The 20,513-nt window shown below is 56.6% G+C and overlaps 1 protein-coding gene across 2 annotated transcripts in view; it reads left to right on the top strand.

Annotated features, from left to right (window-relative positions):
- The window catches only part of TBC1D22A (TBC1 domain family member 22A), a 128,061-nt gene that overhangs the window by 91,796 nt on the left and 15,752 nt on the right, over positions 1–20,513 (top strand). For both annotated transcript variants that reach the window (XM_075553487.1, XM_075553486.1), the window contains one exon: positions 6,719–6,846. In XM_075553487.1, coding sequence (XP_075409602.1) covers positions 6,719–6,846 — 128 coding nt within the window. The remainder of the gene's footprint in view (positions 1–6,718; positions 6,847–20,513) is intronic.

Raw genomic sequence — 20,513 nt, 5'->3', positions numbered from 1 at the left:
CAAACCCTCTCAGCCAGACGCTGGCACAGTGGACCCCGGACACAGCAACGTTTTTCAGGATGGGCAGTGCTGCCAGACACATTGTGTTGTGTGCATAGGCAGCTGGGGCCACCAGGATACCAGCCACGGAGTCACCGATCTGCTTCAGATAGGAGCCAGCCTTTGCAGCGGGGCAGGCAGGCGGGATGGGTGGCGGTGTGGTTGACATTGGTCGGGAGTCTGACTTGGAAGAAGTCCAGCCAGGATGCTCCTTAGAATCCAAGACGGAAGCCTCTGCCTCGTGCGCTTTGGCCTTGTTTTCAAGAGAGACCTGGACAGGCCACTGTGTTTGGTCCAGTGGAGGGTCGGCGAGAAGGAAGACCCTCCGTGAGATGCGTTGACCGTGGGCTCACATGTGGCCTGAGGGTGGCTAATGCAGGCCCTCTAGCGCTCGCTTGGTTTCATTGAGCATGAGTCTCTGTGAGCTGGAACCGGCTCTGCAACACTGGGAAGCAACAGTATTTGTGCCCCCAAATTGGCAGATGCTACTGCCCCCGGGGGCCCTGTCCCTGGAGAGCCTGCACAAGCCCATTACAGAGGCAGAGCAGGAAGGGGCCAGGCCTGAGGGCCTCCACAAGGTCACCTAGCCTGTCCACTGTGCTAGGCTTGGCGTGGCGGGGGCTGTCAGCTGCCATGGAAAGTAGCATCTGAGTTGTCAGGAGCCCAAGGAAGAGCCTGTGCTGCGCTCACTTGGCCTGTGAGTTTCCTGCTGGACGGCCGACCTCAGAGCCTCTTGGTCTCCCCGTGTGTGCCTTTGAGCACACGCTGTGAGCACGCTCTCTCCCTGTGCCGGGCTGCTTTCCCCCCGAGAGACGGGGGTAGACTGGACAGTGCTGGGCGCTTTCTGTCCAGTGCTGGACAGTGCTGGGCGCTTGCACGTTACCGTCTACTCACCAACACCGAATGAAATGCCCTCTTTCCTGCCAAACAAAATCAATCAATCCCCTTACCTAGATTCCGGGCTCAGTAATGGTTTCTGAAGAGGAAAATAGCAGAGCTCTAGAATTTGCTTTGAAGAGGGCTTTTTCTAATAGGCTTGTCCATTCTACCCATCCGCCTCTGGATCTGTCTCTCTGTCTGTCAATCGACGCCTGCCAAGCCTTCCCTCCAGCTCTCCCGTCCTCGGGTCCCTTCCACTGCTGCCTGCTCCCCCAGGCAAAGGGCCTGCTGCTCGTGGAGCCGGGTGGGGCAGTGGGTGGCTGCTGTGCCGCTCACCTGCTCACCATAAGGCCAGCGGCTGGAACCTGGGGAGCAAGAGGAGGCTTTGTGCTCTCTTAAAGGATGACAGCCTGACACCCCAGGGCAGCCCCACCCTGTCCTACAGTGTCGCAGTGCGTCGGCATCAACCCAATGGAAGTCAAATGAGCCAGAGTTGGCCTTCTCTGCTGACTCCCAGCTGTGCCTGGGTGACCTGGTGTCTCTGGAAATCCTGGCTCCTCCTTCTCTTCCTCCCACTCGCCCCCCCCCTCCTCCTCATGCTGATGGGGTCCATGATGCCTCTGACCCTTCGTCTGGTCAGACTCTTCCCCGCGCAGCGCCCTGTGGTGGTTAGACTCTCGAGAGACTCCTGTGTCGGAGCCTGCTTGTGGCCTGCGCCTAGCCCATAGGGTCTGGGATGGTGAGCAGCAGACACTCCTTGGGGCAAGGGACATGTGGCTCCAGCTGAGAGCCAGCGAGGGCTGCTTGTCCCAGAGTCACGGCAGATCGGCTCACGAGGAAGGAAGCAGGGAGGGAAGGGGCCTAGGTGCCCCCTGGGGTCTCCGTGGGGAAGCTGAGATGAGGATCCCCCAGAGCAGACAGGAAGAGCCTGCCTGTGGAGCCTGCCCCTGAACTTGTGCTTCTAGGCTCCTAAACTGAGGGAGGACTAGTCTGTTTGTTGTTACAGTGTTTCTGCTGTAGCTGCTTGAGGCAGCGGAGACCTGGAGACCTGATCACTGTGTGATACATTACTGTAGCATAAATTCTCACCTCACAGCCTGGAGGGGGGGGGGGGAGCCAAGGAGTGAGCCTGCTGGGTGTTTGCCTGGGGCTCCGTGAAAACCAAGTGTCGAGGTGGTTCCCACGAGGAAAGGGTTAACTGGTTCAAGCGTATTGAAGGGCATGCATCGTTCTAGGTGTTGTGCATTGTGGTGGACCTTCCAGGACAGATGGACCAGTGCCCTGTCACAGCCCAAGATCACAGTCCCCTCCCCTCTGTAAGGGACAGGACATGCAGACAGTATGTGACGGACCTTCAGTGCCACTGCCCGCCATCTCAGTCCCCCCACGCTGCGAGGACAAGCGGACGCAGAATCCCTGGGGACGTGGGGCCTGGAGAAGCACTGCCAGCAGAGCCGCCTTCGTTTTTAGGGTGCGAGATGGATGCAGGGCACGCTCTGCGTGTAGTGAAATTAAATGTGTGCTCAGTCGGAGAGATCTGGAAAAATCCCCAACCACTCCTAAGCTCACACACTTCTAAACAACCCACGGATCTTAAAATGGAATTAGGGGCTACTGTGAACTGCAGGACAGAACACAGATGGGGTCTGAGATGTGTGGGATGCAGATGCAGCAACATCAGAGAGAAACTTCCAGCACGAAATGCCAGCTGCGTTGCCAAGAAAGGTCTGCCACCTGGCTGCCCTCCACATGGACTCCCCAGGGCGGGCCGTCCCCTCCTTCCTAGGGGCAGCTGCTGTGTTAGAACCACTGGCCTTGCAGTCGGCAGTCCAGCTACCCCACAGCACCACTAGGGCTACCTGGGCGGGGCGGGGGGCATTAAAAAACAGGAGTCTCAAATCAATGACGAGCTCCCACCTTCGAAAATTATAGAAAGAAGAAAAAAGAAACCTACTATGAGGAGAAATAACGTATAGAGCAGAAATCACAGAAATAAAACACGGAATAGCCATAAATGAATGAAATCAAGCATTTGAGAAGAGGAACAGAAGGGTCCACATGTAGCCAGACTGACCGGAACTGAAGGGGTGAAGACACATGCCCAGCACCTGTCCGTGCTACCACTACTGATGATGCGGACTGGACAGGGAAAGAAAGATCCGTGGGGCCCGATGCCAATGAAGTGGTCAGTGTCGATCAAGCGACCCCTTTTCTGAAGCACGTGAGCCACTAACGCTCAAGCTGCAGGAAGGTAACACTAACTCTTCACAGACCATTCCTGAAACAGCGTGGCGGGAGGAGTCCCCCCCCCCCCCAGCACCAGGCACATTGCTGGAGCCTTGACACACCCTGGTGCTGAGCGATGGAAAACCCCGCAGCCCCGAGGCCTGCTGTGCACTGACCCTGCTCCCTTGGAGGCTTGGACGAGGGGTGGGATGGAGTGGGCAGCTGTGGTGCACAGGCGCACACCTTCAAGGACAGGATCTAAGGCCTCCTTGCCTCCACCCCCAGCATCCCTGGTGGTATAGTGGGTTGGGCTGCCAAGCACAAGGTCAGCAGTTCAAAATCACCAACTGTTCCTGTGGAGAAAAATGAGACTTTCTCCTCCCATAAAGAGCTACAGTCTCCCTATGGCCGGCCCCACTATGAGACATGACATCCTTCACTGACCCATACTGGAGACACAGTGTGGGAATTGAGCCCAATCTGACCCCACCACACCGAGGCAAAACACTAAGGGCGTGGAACAGAACAGCAAGGGGAGCAGAGCAAGAAAGTCCCTGGGGAATACCAAAATTAGACTCTGGGGCCAGACTCGACCTGAAAACACTCCTAAAGGTCAACAAACAGACCTTGAACTATTTACAGGTTTTTCTCTTTTTTTGTCATTTTTGTTGTTGTTGTTTTCTTTTGCTCCATCTTGTTTATTGTGCATATATTATTGTCTCTGTAGGTCTATCTAGATAAGATAGGCGGGATAAACAATCTGGAGGAGAAAACAATGGGACCAATGGTTGGGGGGGAAGAGGGGACATGGGAGAGGGGAAAGGAAGTGGTGCTAACAAACCCAGGGACAAGGGAACAAGTGATCCGAAATTGGTGGTGAGGAGGGTGTAGGAGGCCTGTTAGGGCTTGATGAAGGGCAATGTAACTGAGAGGAATTACTGAAACCCAAATGAAGGCTGAGCATGATAGTGGGACAAGAGGAATGTAAAAGGAAATAGAGGAAAGAACTAGTAGGCAACAGGCATTTATAGAGGTGTAAATACAGGTATGTACATAGGTAAATATATTTATATATGATGATGAGGAAACAGGTCTATGTGCATATGTTGTAGGTTTAGTATTAAGGTAGCAGATGGACATTGGGCCTCCACTCAAGTACTCCCTCCATGCAGCAACATGCTGCTCTATTAAACTGGCATTCCATGATGCTCACCTTCCTGACACAATCGCTGAAGACAAGGCAGGTGCATAAGCAAATGTGAAGAAAGCTGATGGTGCCCGGCTATCAAAAGATATAGCATCTGGGGTCTTAAAGACTTGAAGGTAAACAAGTGGCCATCTAGCTGAGAAGCAACAAAGCCACATGGAAGAAGCACACCAGCCTGTGTGATCACGAGGTGTCAAAGGGATGAGGTATCAGGCATCAAAAAACAAAAAAATCATATCATTGTGAATGAGGGGGAGTGCAGAGTAGGGACCCAAAGCCCATCTGTAGGCAACTGGTCATCCCCTTACAGAAGGGTCACGCGGAGGAGACGAACCAGTCAGGGTGCAGTGTAGCAACGATGAAACATACAACTTTCCTCTAGTTCCTTAATGCTACCCGCCCCGCTATTATGATCCCAATTTTACCTGACAAATCTGGCTACACTGGTACAGATCAGAGCTGGAAACACAGAATCCAGGACAGATAAACCCCTCAGGACCAGTGATGAGAGTGGTGATACTGCAAGGGTGGAGGGAAGGTAAGTTAGAAAGGGGGAATCAATTACAAGGTCTATATATAACCTCCTCCCTGGGGGTCGTACAATAGAAAAGTGGGTGAAGGGAGACGTTGGACAGTGTAAGGCACAACAAGATAATAATATATAAATTATCAGGGGTTCATGAGGGAGGGAGGGGTGGAGAGGGAGAGGAAAAATGAGCTGATTCCAAGGGCTCAAGTAGAAAGCAAATGTTTTGAGAATGATGATGGCAACAAATGTACAAATGTACTTGACACGATGGATCTCTGTATGGATTGTGATAAGTATTGATTATTAAAATAAAAAATGCAAAAAAGCATTACGATCTTGGGAACTCCCAGGGCGGTTCTACCCCCTCCTGTAGGGAGGGTCCCCAGGGGCTCATGGGCACCAGCTGGATGGCTGTGAGTGTGAGTGTGTGTGTGTGTACATGTGTGTGTGTTGCCCCAACTCCCAGTCCTTCTAGAAGTGCCTTCCAGATGATGTAGCTGATGAGCGGGAGGTCCTGCCCCTCCCTGGAAGGGGGCCTGTGTATCGGGTGTCTGAGAGGCTCCCTCTGCCAGCCCCTCCCCAGCCCATCGATGTTGTCACCCTCCATGGCGTGCGGGAGGGAGCCCCCCCCCCGACCAGCCATGCCACTCCGTGCTGCAGGTGTGCAGGTGCAGCCCAGGAGGCACAGCCAGGGTCAGGTGGACGCGAGGTGCCTGGCATGCATTTTGTGTGTGGCTGCTGATCACTTGAGGTCAGAGGTAGTTCTTTAAACTGCAGGAGGAGCCGCTTGTACCCTGTGCGTTGCTTCTTCAATGGCCTTGCTCATGGGAAGAATTTGGGAGCGGGCTGGGACTTCGGGCCTGTCTGTGTGCTTTGGGACTCGCGCCCATATGTGCTTTCCTGCTCGCTCTATCTCTCACTCACCCTCTGACCCACATCTGACCGGCAGGAGCCCTGGTGGCACAGGCATTGAAGGGCTTGGCTGCTCACCAATCCCCCTGAGGTGCCTCAGAAGAAAGGCCTGGTGACGTGCTCCAGAAACATCACCCCCTAGAGTGGAGCTGACCTTATGGGGTGTCACAGAGAGTCTGAGCAGGGACTCGGAGCCGACCTTGCAGGGTGTCAGTGTCTCTGTGGGGAGGCCGTAGAGGGACTTGGGGATCTCAGACTCAGGCAGGGGCGTGATGCTGCGTGCAAGGTGGGACGTGGTGCTGGGTCACTGCGCACAGTTTGCTGGCAGAGCCTGCTCGTGTCATAGGGCAGCTGTCTGCATGAACACCTTGTCCCTCCCCCCCCCCCCCCCCCGCCAGGGACAAGCCCACGTGCCATTGGGTCAGGGAGCCAGCAAACATTTCCTGGGTCACATGAAAGTCAGCCTTAGGGGCTGGGTGCCTGCCCTCTGCCTCTGGCCAGACTTGGGGGGGGGGTGGTACTGATAGGACATGCTCATGTCTGTGCTCCCAGGAACGAGTTGCCACCCTGAGCTGCCCCCCAGGACTCTCCTCTGTAAGGGCCAACTGTTCTAAAGGGGCCCCGCATCATCGTCTTCATCCTCTCTGAACCCTGGGGCCCACAGCCTCCCGACTCTGGAGGGCATGGCTGGGGGCTCTGCAAGCACATGAGTGGGTACTGCAGGGAGCTTGGGCACCCTGACAGCATGAGTGGGTACTGCAGTGAAGTGTGTATCCCATGGAACCAGGAGTGGGCGCTGCAGGGAGCTTGGGGCACCCTGATGGTGTGAGTGGGTGCTGCAGTGAACTGGGAATCCCATGGGACCAGGAGTGGGTGATGCGGGGAGCTTGGGGCACCCTGACGGCTGGGCCTGTTTGTCTCTGCAGAGCGCGTGCATGGGCACCTGGAGCAGCACGATGTGAAGTACCTGCAGTTTGCCTTCCGCTGGATGAACAACCTACTGATGCGTGAGCTGCCCCTGCCCTGCACCGTGCGCCTCTGGGACACCTACCAGGTGAGTCGCCACTTCGCTGCCTGCCAAGGGGCCTCCGTGTAGGGTCTGGTGCTGCACTTGGTCTTGGCTCAGCGGGAGTGAGGCCTGACAGGTCCGTCCCTGGTGCCCCTGCCTCCTCTGGCTATGGGACAGGAGCCCCTGTTGTTGGTAGATTTGATCCCAGCTGGGAAGCAGCACCATCCTCAAGGACATCTCACCCCCTGCCTGGGCAGCGTCCACCAGTAGGGGCAACAACTCGCTTATGTCCAGCAAGGTCTCCCTCGTGCCTCAGCCCTGCCCACATTCCAATCCCTGTGACAAAGATGTACAAGAGCCCCAGGGACTCAGCCTTCTCCCCAGTGCTGCAGCCCCCTCTCCAGAGCTGCTGGATCCATCTCTTCCTAAGATAGGGTTTTCTGCAACAAGCCGCCCCTGGTCCCCAGAGGGTCCCCACACGTACCCCAGCACCTCCTCACCTCGGCAGCATGTTGGTTGACAAGGAGGCCGAGATGCAGGGAGCGTGCTGCCCCTCCACCTGTGGCCAACGACAAAACGCCCTCCCTTTCTGTGGGATTAGGGGTACACTCAGCAAAGCCCAGCTTTGAGGTTTCCTTCTGCAGCAACCAGCTCTCAACTGCCAAGACTCAGGGATCTGCTGCTTGGGGAGAGGCTGGCTGGGAGCCCCTGCAGGCTTCTACCCCCAGAGGCTAGCCTGTGGTGTCTGGGGACCTTGGAGAGGCCAGAGAAGGCTATGCAGTCTTCATGGTCGACCACATGCCCCCCTGGGATGCCCTCCCTTCCGACAAAAAGATGGTTGGGGTCGGGCAGGGAGTGCCCAGTGCTGGTCACACACTGGCTGGCCACTCACTCACTCTGCTCATGTCCACAGGAGCCATTCAGCTCCCTGGCCAGTGCCCTGACCCTGTTGGGCCCCTGTGTCCCACTGAAGGCAGGCAGGGGCTGCTGGGGCAGGGGGCCGGAGGCCAGGCCTGGGCGGCACTCTGAGCCTGAGACAGGAGAATGGGCCCTGGTCCAATTACGCGGAGCAGAATCCAGTCTCCTGTGATTGGTTTGGGTGACCTGACCCCGCTTGTTGAACAGGGACCCCCGGGAGACTGCCTCCATTAACAATGAATGAGGTTCTGAGTCAGGCGTGTTTTGAGGAGCCAGGAAAGGGGTCTTCTGCTCGCCAGCCCTGCACAGGTGCTGTGTAGTCTGAGCTAATTTCCCTGAGCTTCATTTATTGTGTGTTGTCCCACTTGCACCGTGGACTGGCCCTGAGCAGACAGGACCCAGCATAAGCTCTTTGTGCTCAAGGTGAGGAGGGGAGGGAAGGGTGTTACTGTTTCTCAGGGTCAGGTAACCATGACATCAGGTTGCGCCTGGCAGTGAGGAAGCAGCAATCGAAGTGGCCATCCAGGGATTAGCCCCCTAAATAGTGCACATTAGCCGGCAAGTGTCTGATCGAACAACTCCTTCTTCCCTCCCCCAGAGTTAGCTGAAAACCCTCTTGGGACTTCTGTCACCTGGAGGCCCTTATGCCCATCCTTCCCCGGCCAGGGACTTGGCATACCCTCTCCTGGGTTACTCTTTTCTCAACATGACATCATACAGGCACCCCCAAACGAAGGGGGAGCCCTGCTTCATGGAGTCTGTGTGAAGTAATGCCTCACCTGCCTCGTTGTTAGGTGGGTACCAGCATTGGGTGCCCCATAGAGGGTGGGCTGCTTGCCTCTCGAGAGACCCTCAGCCCGTGAGTCCCAGCTGTGGGGCTTCCCCCGTCCACTCTTGGCCACTGCCAGTTGTCCCCTCATGTTGCGGTGTCCTTGTGATCAGAAGCCCCTGAGCTGGAGAAGGGTGTGGCTTGCTGCCCGGTCCAGGTCACTTCCCTCCCTGTCCCTGACCTGAGGCCCAGCTGGACGCTGGCTGGGACAGCCACACGTAGGACCGACTACTGGGTGCTCAAGTGGGGTCCATGGTGCCCTTGGTGCCCTGTGAGCAGCTCAGATTTCCATCTCAGGCTCTCAGCGCCGAGGAACCGGCCACGGCCATTTCTAAAAGGGGCACCTGCCTGCCCCACGTCAGAGGGGCTCACCTCGTCAGAGTCCTGGGGCAGAGCCCCCTTGCTGGCGGGAGGGACCCTGCAGTGGTTGGGCATGTCAGAGGAGTTCTGACCATGTTACCTGTGCAGCCCCATGCCCCGTGGTCTTCATGAGACTTGAGGTTGAGGTGGTAACTCGGGTGGCAGACTGTCCCCAACTTATACATTAGTGAGGGTCTGCAGTGACACCCACCATGTGTCCACATAGCGTGTGCACATGTGTGTGCATGGTTATGTGTGCATACGAATGTGCGGTGTGTTTGTGTGCATACATATGTGCCTGAGTGGGTATATGTGTGTGCATATATGCTTGTGTGTGTGTCTACGTGTGCATGTGTTGGTGCATGTGAACGTGTGTGTGCAGGTGAGGTCGGCAGTGTGCAGTGCATACTCTGCTGGTGTGGCTGGTCCACTCCCATGCTGTCAGCTGTGTGTGTCCTGGAGCTACCACGGTCTCCGCTGAGCCAGGCGCACTGCGAGGGACTGTGGGGCTGAAGTCCCTGCTGGAGGGGAGGCCTTTCCTCAGAGAGAAGTCTTCTGGAAGCCCCAGGACAGATGGTACTGAACTGAGCCCCCAGCCCAGGTGCACCTCCCCCCCTCCCCAGGCGCTCATCCCTCACAATCACCCTCCTCACCTGTCTAAACAGCCAGTTCTTCCCCAGGTGGCTTGGGTGGGAGGCTCCTCCCCAAGAACACAGCAGGCTCCTCATACAAAGACAGATCCAAGTATGAACTAAGGCAGAATTACTAAGACAGTCTTGTAAGTCTTCAGTGCTTGGATGTGAAACAGAGCACACCTATGCAAACACGGTTTAATCAGCCCCACTTTCACCTTTCAGCTCAGCTCATGAGTGCTTTGTGAGGCTCCCTGGGGAGTGGCACTCAGATTGGGGGGCCCATTTCTGTCCCCCACTCTGCTGGGAAGACAGTGACCTTCCAAGGCTCCCTCTTTCCCCTTGAGCTCCAGGTCTGCGTTCAGTGCAGCCCGATGGGTGCCCCCGGAACTGTAGGGGCCCAGCTTGTGGCCATAGTTGACCTAGTGTTGGAACAGTGGTCATTGTGGTGCCCACCCTGAAGGTCTGGCCAGAGTGGGCAGCCCTCAGGCACCCACCTGAGCAAGTGTTGTAATGGGCGCACTGCCTCTGTCCCAGTAATGAGTTTCAGTCTGGGAAACTCCCCAGGACTGTTCTATAGAGAGAGAAATAGCTGGGATGGATGGATGGATGGATGGATGGATGGATGGGTGGATGGATACACTTTTGAAAACTTAAAAACCAAACTATGCGATGAAAGTGACAAGGGTGGCCTGGTCACTGGTGACTGTCGAAATGAGTGTGAGGCACAGGAGGAAGGACATGCTTTCTGCTGGTCTGCCCTGGGGACGCTCGTCATGTGCACGCACCTCTGCCCTCCCAGCAGCATGCCTGATCTGTCCACTGGTCTCTGCTGACGCTGCGCCTGAGGTAGGAGCTGCACCCGCCTCACCGAAGGAGCGTCTGGTGCTTCTTGTGAAGAGTTTCCCGTCCTTGTTCTGACCGTCCTCACAGCGTAGGTGGTCTTCCTCTCCCTAATGAAGAGGCATGGGCTCTCCAGCCTGGGTGTGCAGACCGGGTGATGGAGAGCGAGGACCAGGCTGGGCTCACGCACACTCGCGTCCTTCCTCCAAGTGGTGTCTTTTCTCTTGATGGAACACATTCATCTCATGGGTAGAAAACCCCCAAGCCACTGCCCTTGAGATGGTTCCAGCTCACAGAGCCCCAATAGGACAGGGCAGGACTGCCGCAGTGAGTTTCCAACACTGTCACTCTTTATGGGGGGTAGAAAGCCTTGTCTGTTTCCCACGGAGCAGCTGGTGGCTCTGAACTGGGTTCAAACTGCTGACCTTGGGCTTTGAGTAGGTCAATGAACTCCCCCCAGAAAACAAACTCACTGCTATCTAGTTGATTCCAACTTAGAGTGGCGATCCCTGTAGGATAGGGTCGAATGCCCCTGTGGGTTTCTGAAATTGTAACTTGGAACAGCTGGTGGTTTTGAACTGCTGACCTGGTTAGCACCCACCAAGGAACCATTACAGCAAGGGCCTGCCGGGTGCCATCCCTGGTGTGGACCTTCCTTGCCCAGCAGCCTGCCTTCCCCCCAGGGAGCTGGCAGGAGTGTATCATCACTTCCTGCCTTACAGCCGCTGCACGAGCCTTCAAGAAAGGGTCTCACTGACTTGAGCCCAACAGCTGAGGGGACGGGTCAGCCTCGACACCACCCGTGCTCTTCCCAGTAGAAGCTTCTAGACCTTCTGGACTGTGGGTGCTGGGTGCTCCCCCAGGGCTTGCAGGGAGCTAGACAATCCTCTTCTACATTGAAGGGAGGGGCCACCCTATCTTCCCCATGCCCGTCTCCCTCCCTCCATTGAGCCGCAGAATCGCTGACGGAAGCTTTAGGGCTCGGAACCAGGGACTCAGCCCCGTCCGTGTGTTCTTGGATGTGCTCTGTGCAGGATGGCCCATCTTCTCCGTGACAGGCCGGGCATTGGGCTGGGCCCAGCCCTCGCCTCCCCAGGGCCCACAGCGCTGTACCTGCATGCAGGGGAGAGGCTTGCCGTGGAGCTGTGCACATGTATGCTGGGCGGAGGGGTCTGACCATTGTCATTAGCAGCCTTTGAGTTGGATCTTACCCATAGCCACCCTGCCTGTGTACAGCTGAGCTCCGGCTGGCCAGCCTGGCTGCGGCATCTAACAGTGTTCCTCTGCCTTCCCTGAGCTTCCCAGCAGCCGAAAGGCAGCCTCCTCTGATTTCCTAGGCCGGCAGCCCTGCTGGTCTCTGCAATGCCGGTGACGTCGTGTCCAGCGTCATGGCCACTCTCGGCCGCCACAGCCAGACAGGCAGGTGGTGGGAGTCACACAGTACTGCCCCAGCCCCGCTGTGGAGTGCTCGTTCCTTGATGTGCTCTTGTCCCCCTCCCTTCCACCCCGGGCCACCGGACTCATGGCCGGCCAGCCGGCCAGTCAGCGTCTGCGCCCTGACGGTGTGCAGCCGCCTTAGCCAGCCAGGTCCACTCGGGCAGACGAGAGTCCCACCTACTAGCTGCCTGCCTGCTGGCCACCAAGAGCGGACCACCCCCCCAACTCCTGGACGGAGGCCAGACCGCGTGGCTGGGTAGTGTGGCCTGGGGTCATGTTTGCCTGTGCGACGCGAAGCTCTGACTTCATTAAGGTCGTTTTTGGGGGTGGAATATGCAGTCGGTTTCTTCCCTCTCTCAACTCACACTTAAAATTTAATGCTGCCATAAAAATGATGGATAAGAAATTATTCCAGGAAAAATGACATGGACAGACCCTGCAATGGCGGGAGCAGCAGCTGGGGAGGGGAGGAGCACAGAGGCTGGTGGTTGGAGTGCCTTGGGGAGCCATCAGACCCTCGCCACCCTCTGGGCTTAGAGAAGTTGGTTTCTATAGTGACAACGCTGGGCAGGGGCCCTGGAGTCTCTGTCAGGACAGGGTCCCAGCCACACCCGTGACCCACTAGCCGGTGCACCCAGGGCAGTGTGACCTGGCGCTGGTCAGGGGTGGGGCCCTGGAACTCCATCACTAGGTCATTCTTCCCGGGCACCTCAGGGTGGGCTCACGCCACCACCTCCTGGTCCACAGCTGTGTGTGTGCCTGTGTCTCGTGGGGAGCGTTTCAGACCTGCTGCACGAGACCTCTTCAGTGCGTTGGAAAGCAGCGACGTGGCTCTGAGGACTGTGGTGTGCCGACCCAGTCCTGGTGCTTTCAGTTGCCTCCTGGGCCTGTGAGCGTGGGACACGGAATCAGGAAGACCTTAGAGCAGCCGTTCCCAGCCTGTGGGTCGCGACCCCTTTGGAGGTTGCCCGATTCATCACAGTAGCAAAACGACAGTGATGAAGTAGCAATGAAAATATATTTGTTAGGGGTCACCACAACACGAGGGGCTGTATGAAAGGGTCGCAGCATGAGGAAGTTGGAGAACCACTGGCCTAGAGGATCGCGGCGTTTGAACTGTGGTCCTGGCGAGCACTGTTGGCCGCACCGTGGGCTTTCAAGAGGACACCCGTCTGTCCTGGGAGAAACACGCTCAGAGGCCCCTTAGAAGCCAGCAAGGCGACCTTGACTTTGGCCATGTCAGGCGAGACCAGGGCCTGGAGAAGGCCATCGTGCTTGGGAAAGTGGAGGGGCAGCGGAAACGAGGAAGATGGCTGAGACGATGGACACCGTGGCTGCAGCCGTGGGCTCGGGCCCAGCAGCGGTGGTGAGATTGGAGCAGGGCTGGGCGGGTCTCGGGTGGAACCTGACAACATTCAAAGAAGGGAGCCCTGGCGGCACCTCATTGCTGACGGCAAGGTCAACAGTTCCAACCCAGCAGCCCCTCAGTGGGCTAAAGACGAGGTTTCCTGTCCTGTAAAGCCTTATGGCCGCTCTGCCCTGTCCTCAGTGTCTCCAAGGGTCGGATCGGCCTCCGCACAGTGTGGTGTCAAAGAATGTGATTCGGATTTGACGTCCTGTTTATTGGCTTTACTCTGAAGCAAGGGACGTGATGGTGGTCCTCTCAGGTGACCAATGCTCCACGGGAGCTTCTGCTAGCTGCTAACCGACCACGAGGTTGGTGGTTCAAAGCCCCAGCCGCTCTGCAGGAGGAAGAAGAGGCTGTCAGCTACAGTAACGATGGGAAACAATCTGTTTCTGTGAGGACCCAAAGATGAAGCCCCCTGCCATCAGGGTGATGCCTGTCGGTCTGATGGGACAGGGTAGAACCGCCCCTGTTGGTTTCTGAGCCTGGAACTCTTCATGGGAGCAGAAAGCCTCATCCTTTTCTCTCAGAGCGGCTGGTGGTTTTGAACTGCTGACCTTGCGGTTGGCAGTCTAGCATGTGCCCACTGCAGCCTTGAGAAAGCCCTGGGGCAGCCCTGCTCTGCCCTGGACAGTGGCGGGCACCATGACAATTGTCTTCCTGCCTTGAGAGGCTTGTTTGAATATCCACCCTGCTTGGCCTAGAAGCCTGGCTGAGTGATGACTTCCGGCTGTGTGTGTCACCATGACAACCCGGAGGGGGTTGCCAGCTGACCCTGTGTTAATTCCCATCTTAACTCTTGCCAGATCGAGCTCAAATCTTGTCCCTGAGGACAAATGCTCAGCACGCCTGCTGGGGGACAGGTCAGCTCTGGGTGCAGGCTGGGAGGTGTAGCCGCAATGGCAGCTCTCTCTGTGCCCCTCTTAACTCTGTTGCTGTTCTCAGGGTGGCCCGTGCACAGCAGAGCAGAACATAGCATAGGCCTGCACTGTCCACTCCATTGCTCCTGCCGCCACTGTGTCCATCCCCCTTGCTGAGGGCCTTCCGCGTCTCGCTGCCTTGCCACTTTCCCAAGCACGATGTCCTTCTCCAGGGACTGGTCTCTCCTGATTTTGTCATTCACGCCTTCAGAACTCTCTTCAACAGCTAGCTGAACCCTGGCTCCTCGGGAGACAGCAGCCCCCGCACGGGGGACAACCCCATTGTCCAGGCAGCACCCATGCCCCTGCCACCTCGTAGAGGTCAGGGGCCCACCAGAGAAGCCGCACTCGTCAGTTGGGCCCTAGAGGTCTCTGAGCCCAGCCAGGCTCTGTGTCCCCCGCCTCCTTCATGCCTTGCAGCTGGGCGGGCGGGCCAAGCCGGTGAGGGTGCAGGGCCTGAGGAAGCAGCCTGTGCCTCAGAGCTCTCAGCTGCCCGGGAGGCTGGGGACACAGAGCATGTGAGAAGAAGCTAAAGTGCTCACCAGGAGTTTGGGGGACACGGGTCTAGAGGCCACTTGCCATGTGAGTCAGGGACTTTGAGTGTGACCTACCGGACAGCCCTCATGGCACCCTGCCATGCTTGCTGGCCTCCGCCTGAACTTGAACCGCACGAGATTGAGCTGGCAGTAGCTTCCTCATTGAGGGTGGACAGGGTTAGCGGGATGGCTTGGAACCTCCTGAGATGGTCCTCATTGAGCACCCATGTGAAGATTCTAAAGGAACCCCCCCCTTTAAATGGAAGTTAAAAGGATACAGGATATGATGCTATTCGCAGGAAATACCTTGTGTTTCCCATGCTAGCAGTGGATCAGTAGGAGGGAACATTTAGAAGCCAGCGCCATATGGATAAGATGATTGCAGACTGCACTTGCTGCTGCTGGTGTTTGGTCTGGTCCCGTGGCTCTCTGACTCCTAGTGACCCTGTGTGCAGCAGAAGGCAAAACTGCCCAGGCCAGCAGGTTCGAACCGGCAGCCTTCCAGCTGGCAGCTCAGGGCACCAGTGCTGTGCCCCCAGGGCTTTGTCAGTTCCTATGACGTAGAGTGTGATGACAGTGCAGTCACAAGGCAGCAGGCACCCCTGTGGCTCTTCAAGGATGGTCCCTGGGCTCTACCTGGTGACTGGTTAGGAAAGCAAGTCCCAGGGCCCTTTCCAGATCAGCTTGAGGAGAGCCCCGGGGACCCCAGCAGCCGGTGTCGTTTGAGGACCACTGTCCTAGAGCTTCCAACATCACCGGCTCCGAACAGCAAGGTTGCTTGAACTTAGTGGCTTGCCGTGAGGCTGAGCAGACACGGGGCCTCTGTTTGTTTTTTGTGACTTCGTGGGTTTAGAGTTAATGACTGGGCAGTGCTCTCCCAGTCAGACCTGGCAGGAGCAAAACAAATAGAAGTGGTAATATGCAGATTAAAAAAATGAGTTTTCAAGGAAACATGTATTGAGTTAATTAAAGAGAGGCACTTTACTGTAACAACACGATACAGCCTGAGCCCAGAAATGAGAAAACACGAAGTCCCAATCCAAAATATTGCCATTACCATAAGAACTCTGACTCTTCTTTGTCATCCCGCGAGTTACCAGACAGACGCCCGAACTGCGCCGGCGAGGCGTGGCGTGAGCGCTGTGTGCCATGGGCCCCACGATGGAGGCAAAGGTTTTCCCTAGCACAGCTGACCCCCACATCCGGGCCCACCGAGGTGCGTGCAGTGGCGCTGCGTCCCGAGCCTGGCTTAGGAAGGCAGGCCAGTCGTCCACGTGGAGAAGCCTGACTCGCCCCAGCAAACCACACCCACCTCCTCCGTGGGTGGGTTCCCCTCCACAGTGGCCTGAGGGGGTTTCAGAGACTACTAGATCTTTATGGGAGTAGACAGCCTCACCCTTCTCCCACGGAGAACCTGGTGGGTTTGAACACCGGGCCTGAGGTTCAACCTGTGTTAGATTGGGTTCTCTAGAGAAGCAAAACCTGTCTTGGAAGAAGTATAGTTCTTAGAGGTAACTTGGTCTCACGTTCGTTGGATATGTTGTCAGGAAAGGCCTGTCCCTGGAGAAGGACATTGTGGTTGGGAAAGTAGAGGGGCCGTGACAAAGAGGAAGGCCCTCGGTGGGCTGGCTGGACATCCTCTGGCCTTGCGCCTCCTACCAACGCTGGGTCATGCTTGGGGCTCCGGATCTCTTGTTATGTTTTCTACTGATCCCAGAAGGCTTTTGCAGACGACCAACCGTGGATTCATCCACCCAACTTCGGACCTCTACATACACCAGCCTGTGGCTCCCCGCCCCTCTCCGCTTCACCACCCTGCTTCCTATTCGCCAACGTCTGCCAGTCAGAGAAGCCTGGCACGAACAGACTGGACCTATCTCGTTCTACAATGGTGTGAGCTAGTTTTGATGTAGCTCTCCTGTATACGGACACACACACACAGGCTCCCTGCCAGGCCCTGTGCCAGACCCCAGAGAGAAGTAACCGGGACGGTCTCTCCAGCTGCCTGGGCGGTGTCACAGCCCACGGGGAGGGGATCCTGCCCGGCAGAAAGGGGAACGAGGGTGGCAAGTGGCAGTGGACTGTAGTCCACATCGGAGCGCATGGACTCTAGGAAGGCAGGGAATTCCACTTGACCTGGCTCCCTGCTGGAGCCTGTGGGACCACTGGCTGCATGGGGATCACCTGGGCCTCGCTGTCCCTTATGGAAGAGGCCAGCCGCCAATGCGGCAGAGATGCAGGAATGGCTGGCTCGCTCTGCTGAGGGCTGAAGGGGGGTTTCCTGGTGGCTTCTCCAACCTTGGAGAAAGCTCAGAGTCGCCTGGAGCACCCGGCCCCTCACTCACTGCCCTCGGGTCGATTCTGACTCACAGGGACGCTGCAGAACTGCCCACGGGATTTCTGAGCTTGATCTTCCTCTTGCGCAATGGCTCGTGCCCATTTTGAAATCCGCTCTTCCAGCAGGACTCCGGACTGATTGGTGTGACGTCACAGGGAGGGGCCAGCTGGTCCCAGGCTCCACTGGAGGTGGGGCGAGAAGAACGCAGCTCCAGCAGATGTGATCTCAAGTCTGAATCGTCGGTTTGGTTTTGAGTTGGTGGCATAGTGGGTGTGGGAGTTACATAATCTGGTCTCAATTTGAGGATTAAGACTGTAGGAGTGGAGTCTAGCCTGTCAATCAGGATACAGCAATGAGGCCTCTGTGTGGGCATGGCTTTCTCCTGAGGATTCTGGGAACTCATGTATTTCCTCCTTGGAGGTGGGAGACCCTCTCTCTCTAGACTCACTCCCTGTGAGACTCTCTACTGACTCCCTGTGAGACATCCCTGTGGAGAAGACCCATGGAGAGAGGCTGATGAAGCCAGACCTCTGGAGCCAGAGAAGCCACGTGGAGACCCCTGCCAGCACTGACATGCTTACAATGCCACTGGATCCACAAGACTTCCCACCCACTGGCCTGTGATCTTCCTGCATTTGGCATCATTGCATGCATTTCGTGAATCTGAAGAGGAATTTATAGACTGGTATCGGACATATGGGCTAATACCGGATTTATGGACTGGGCTGGGGTGTTTTCTCTGTGTTCAGCGGTTCTTTCCTATACACATATGGGCGTCCATGGATTGGTTTCTCGAGTCCACCTGGACTCACATATGGGTTACATGGTGGGCTGCTGGCCACAAAGCCAGCCATTTGAAGCCCCCAGCCGCTCGAGGGAGAACCAGGAGGCTTTCTGCTCTGTAAAGAGTGACAGCCTCCGAAACCCACGGGCCTTCTCCCGGTCCCGGAGGGTCTCTGTGAGGTGGCATGGGCTCGGGGGCAGTGAGTTCGGAGTCTGGGGCAGAGGAAAGGCTGGGAAGGGGGGCAGTGTGGGCAGACATGGGCACGGAAGTGGGGGACAGGCACGCTGCCAGGCCCAGCGTGGGGCTGACTAGGGGATTGCTCGCGCATTGAACTAGACCACAGCAGCTCTCCTGTTGAGAGTCCTGGCACTAACTCTGGACAGCGCATGTGGCCGGGGTCATCGGAGACCACGTGATTGGATTGGGGTCTGCACGCTGGTGTGCCTGTGTCTGGGGCAGCTGTTGGTAATGATGAAATGGGATTGCCCACACGCAGGGGCCTGGGGGGCCCCGCTAGTTGCCTGGGGTTCTCGCTATTACTCTTTCCCCTTGGGGATCCCTTGTGGAATCCACACGCCCACGTGTGTGTGCATGTGTGTACATACGTGTGCTGAGGCCTGGTCAGGGCCAGGACAGTTTGCTGCAAAGCCCCCATCTCTCCCTGGCTGTAGGACCTGTGTGGCTGCCCTCGCTTTGCCTCACCCGAGATTCTCCTCCCTCTGGAATGTTCTGCTCCCTCTGTTGGTTCTGGGAACCTGGCTTCTCTGTCAGAGTAGTTTCAGAGCAGTGTGGATCTGAACCAGCGGCTCAGGGGGCCATCAGAGAGCCCAGCATGGGGCCTCATGGTGGTTCACCGTTGCCCTCCAAGCAGAGACCCTGTGCTTGATGCTCTGGGGACCCAGGTAAGCGGGGGAGTGTCCTCATGTCCAGGTGGATGACCAGCATGGAGGAAGGGTGGGGTCCTGTGTCCAAGCACGGGCCTGGGCATAAGCGCAAGTACGCGTGTGTTGCCCCGCAGTCCTGCGCCTGACAGAACAGGATGCTGACGGCCCTGCGCCATCTCCACTCTGCTTATATTGAAGCCGCTGTCGTGGCCACTGTGTCAGTCCTGCACGTCATCGCCATCCTCTCTCTTGCTGGCCCTCTGTGTTACCAACGTGCTGTCTTTCTCCGCAGCCTGCTCTCTCCTGACCACATGTCCAGAGTGTGAGAGGCAGTCTCACCATCTTTCCTCTGAGGAGCTTTCTGCTGTGCTCCCTACTGTGTGTGCCTGTGGCAGGGCATTGCCGGCCTGTCAGTGTGTTGCTGTGATGCTGGAAGCTACCTGACCAGTATTTCAGGTACTGGCAGGGTCATCTCTGGGGAGCAGATTTCAGCAGAGCTTCAGACTGGTGGTTACATAATTCCATGTCAACTTGATAAATAAGCGTAGGGGTGGGGTCTATCCTGGCAGTCTGGTCACAGCCTGATGATGCCTCTTTGTGGGCGTGGCCTGCTCATGAGGATTCTGGGAACTTTCCCTCTCTCTGCCTTCGTCTTCCTTTGGACAAACCACGTGGAGACTTGCTGAGCCCTGGGAGAGCTCTCTCTCTGCTTCACCTTCCTGTTGAAGAGTCACACGCAGAGACCTGGAGGAGCCATGGGGAGACCCACGCCAGCACTGAGATGCTGCTTCTACCGCCGTTGAATCCACGAGACTTTGCACCCACCAGCCTGTGATCTTTCTGCATTTTGCATCATTGTGCGTGTCTGCGTGAGTCTAAAGAGTGATTTTTGGACTAGTATTTGATTTATGGGCTGCTATTGGACTTACAGACTTGATCTAGACGGGGCTGGGACGTTTTCTTCGTATGCAATGAGTCTTTGCTATAAAGCTCTCTCTTAGATGAGTGTCTCTGGATTTGCTTCTCTAGTCACTCAGACTAATGGACAGACCAAGAATAGGTAAGGAAGAAGGCAGAGGTTGCCCACTTTGGAGGAATAAGCCCCTGGCAGCCTCCCGCACCACCGTGAAACAATCAGCTAGACAGTGCCAGCTTGTCCCCGGCCCCCACCCCCCAACAGGTGTCTAAGAGGGCCAGGCCGGCCCCTCCGGGCTGGCCCCTCCAGGCCCTTCCCTATCCTTGTATTCCCTGTCTGCTCTCTGAGAAATGGGAACTGACATCTCGTTACTGCTCCACTGCACATCCCACGTCTTCCTGAGGCCAGGCCACTTCTCTGGCTGCCCATCGCCTTGGCCCAATTTTCTATTAGCGAGTTTGTTTTTTCTCATCGATTCTTAGAAGTGTTCTTAAAAGATAGACTCTGGATAAGACCACTTGCCAGTCATGTGCACTGCAAATAGCCCCTCTCCTAGGGCTTGCGTTTTCACCTTAATTACGGGCAGGGCAGGTCGCTTGCTGGGCACTTAAGTTTTTTCTTTGGTCAAGTGGCTCAGTTTTTAAAGTTCATGCTTCTCAGGCGCTGCCTTGTCACCTGGCTTTCGTGCCCCCTGGAGGTTGGCTTTGTCTACTGTGTGAGGCAGGGATCTGATGGTTGCTCCAGGAAGACACCCTGTTGTCTCTGCTACGAGAGGGCTTCAGGAAGTTTGCAGAAGATCGGAATTAAATCATACTGAGACTTTGCGAGAATCTCTAACTCGTACCACATGAGTGGGTGGGACTATTCAAGAGGGCATGTGTCACACAAATAGAGGGCATTGGTCAGTTTT

Source organism: Tenrec ecaudatus, chromosome 6 (assembly GCF_050624435.1).
Source record: "Tenrec ecaudatus isolate mTenEca1 chromosome 6, mTenEca1.hap1, whole genome shotgun sequence".
Taxonomy (NCBI): Eukaryota; Metazoa; Chordata; class Mammalia; order Afrosoricida; family Tenrecidae; genus Tenrec; species Tenrec ecaudatus.
This window is presented reverse-complemented; position numbering and strand designations above follow the sequence as displayed.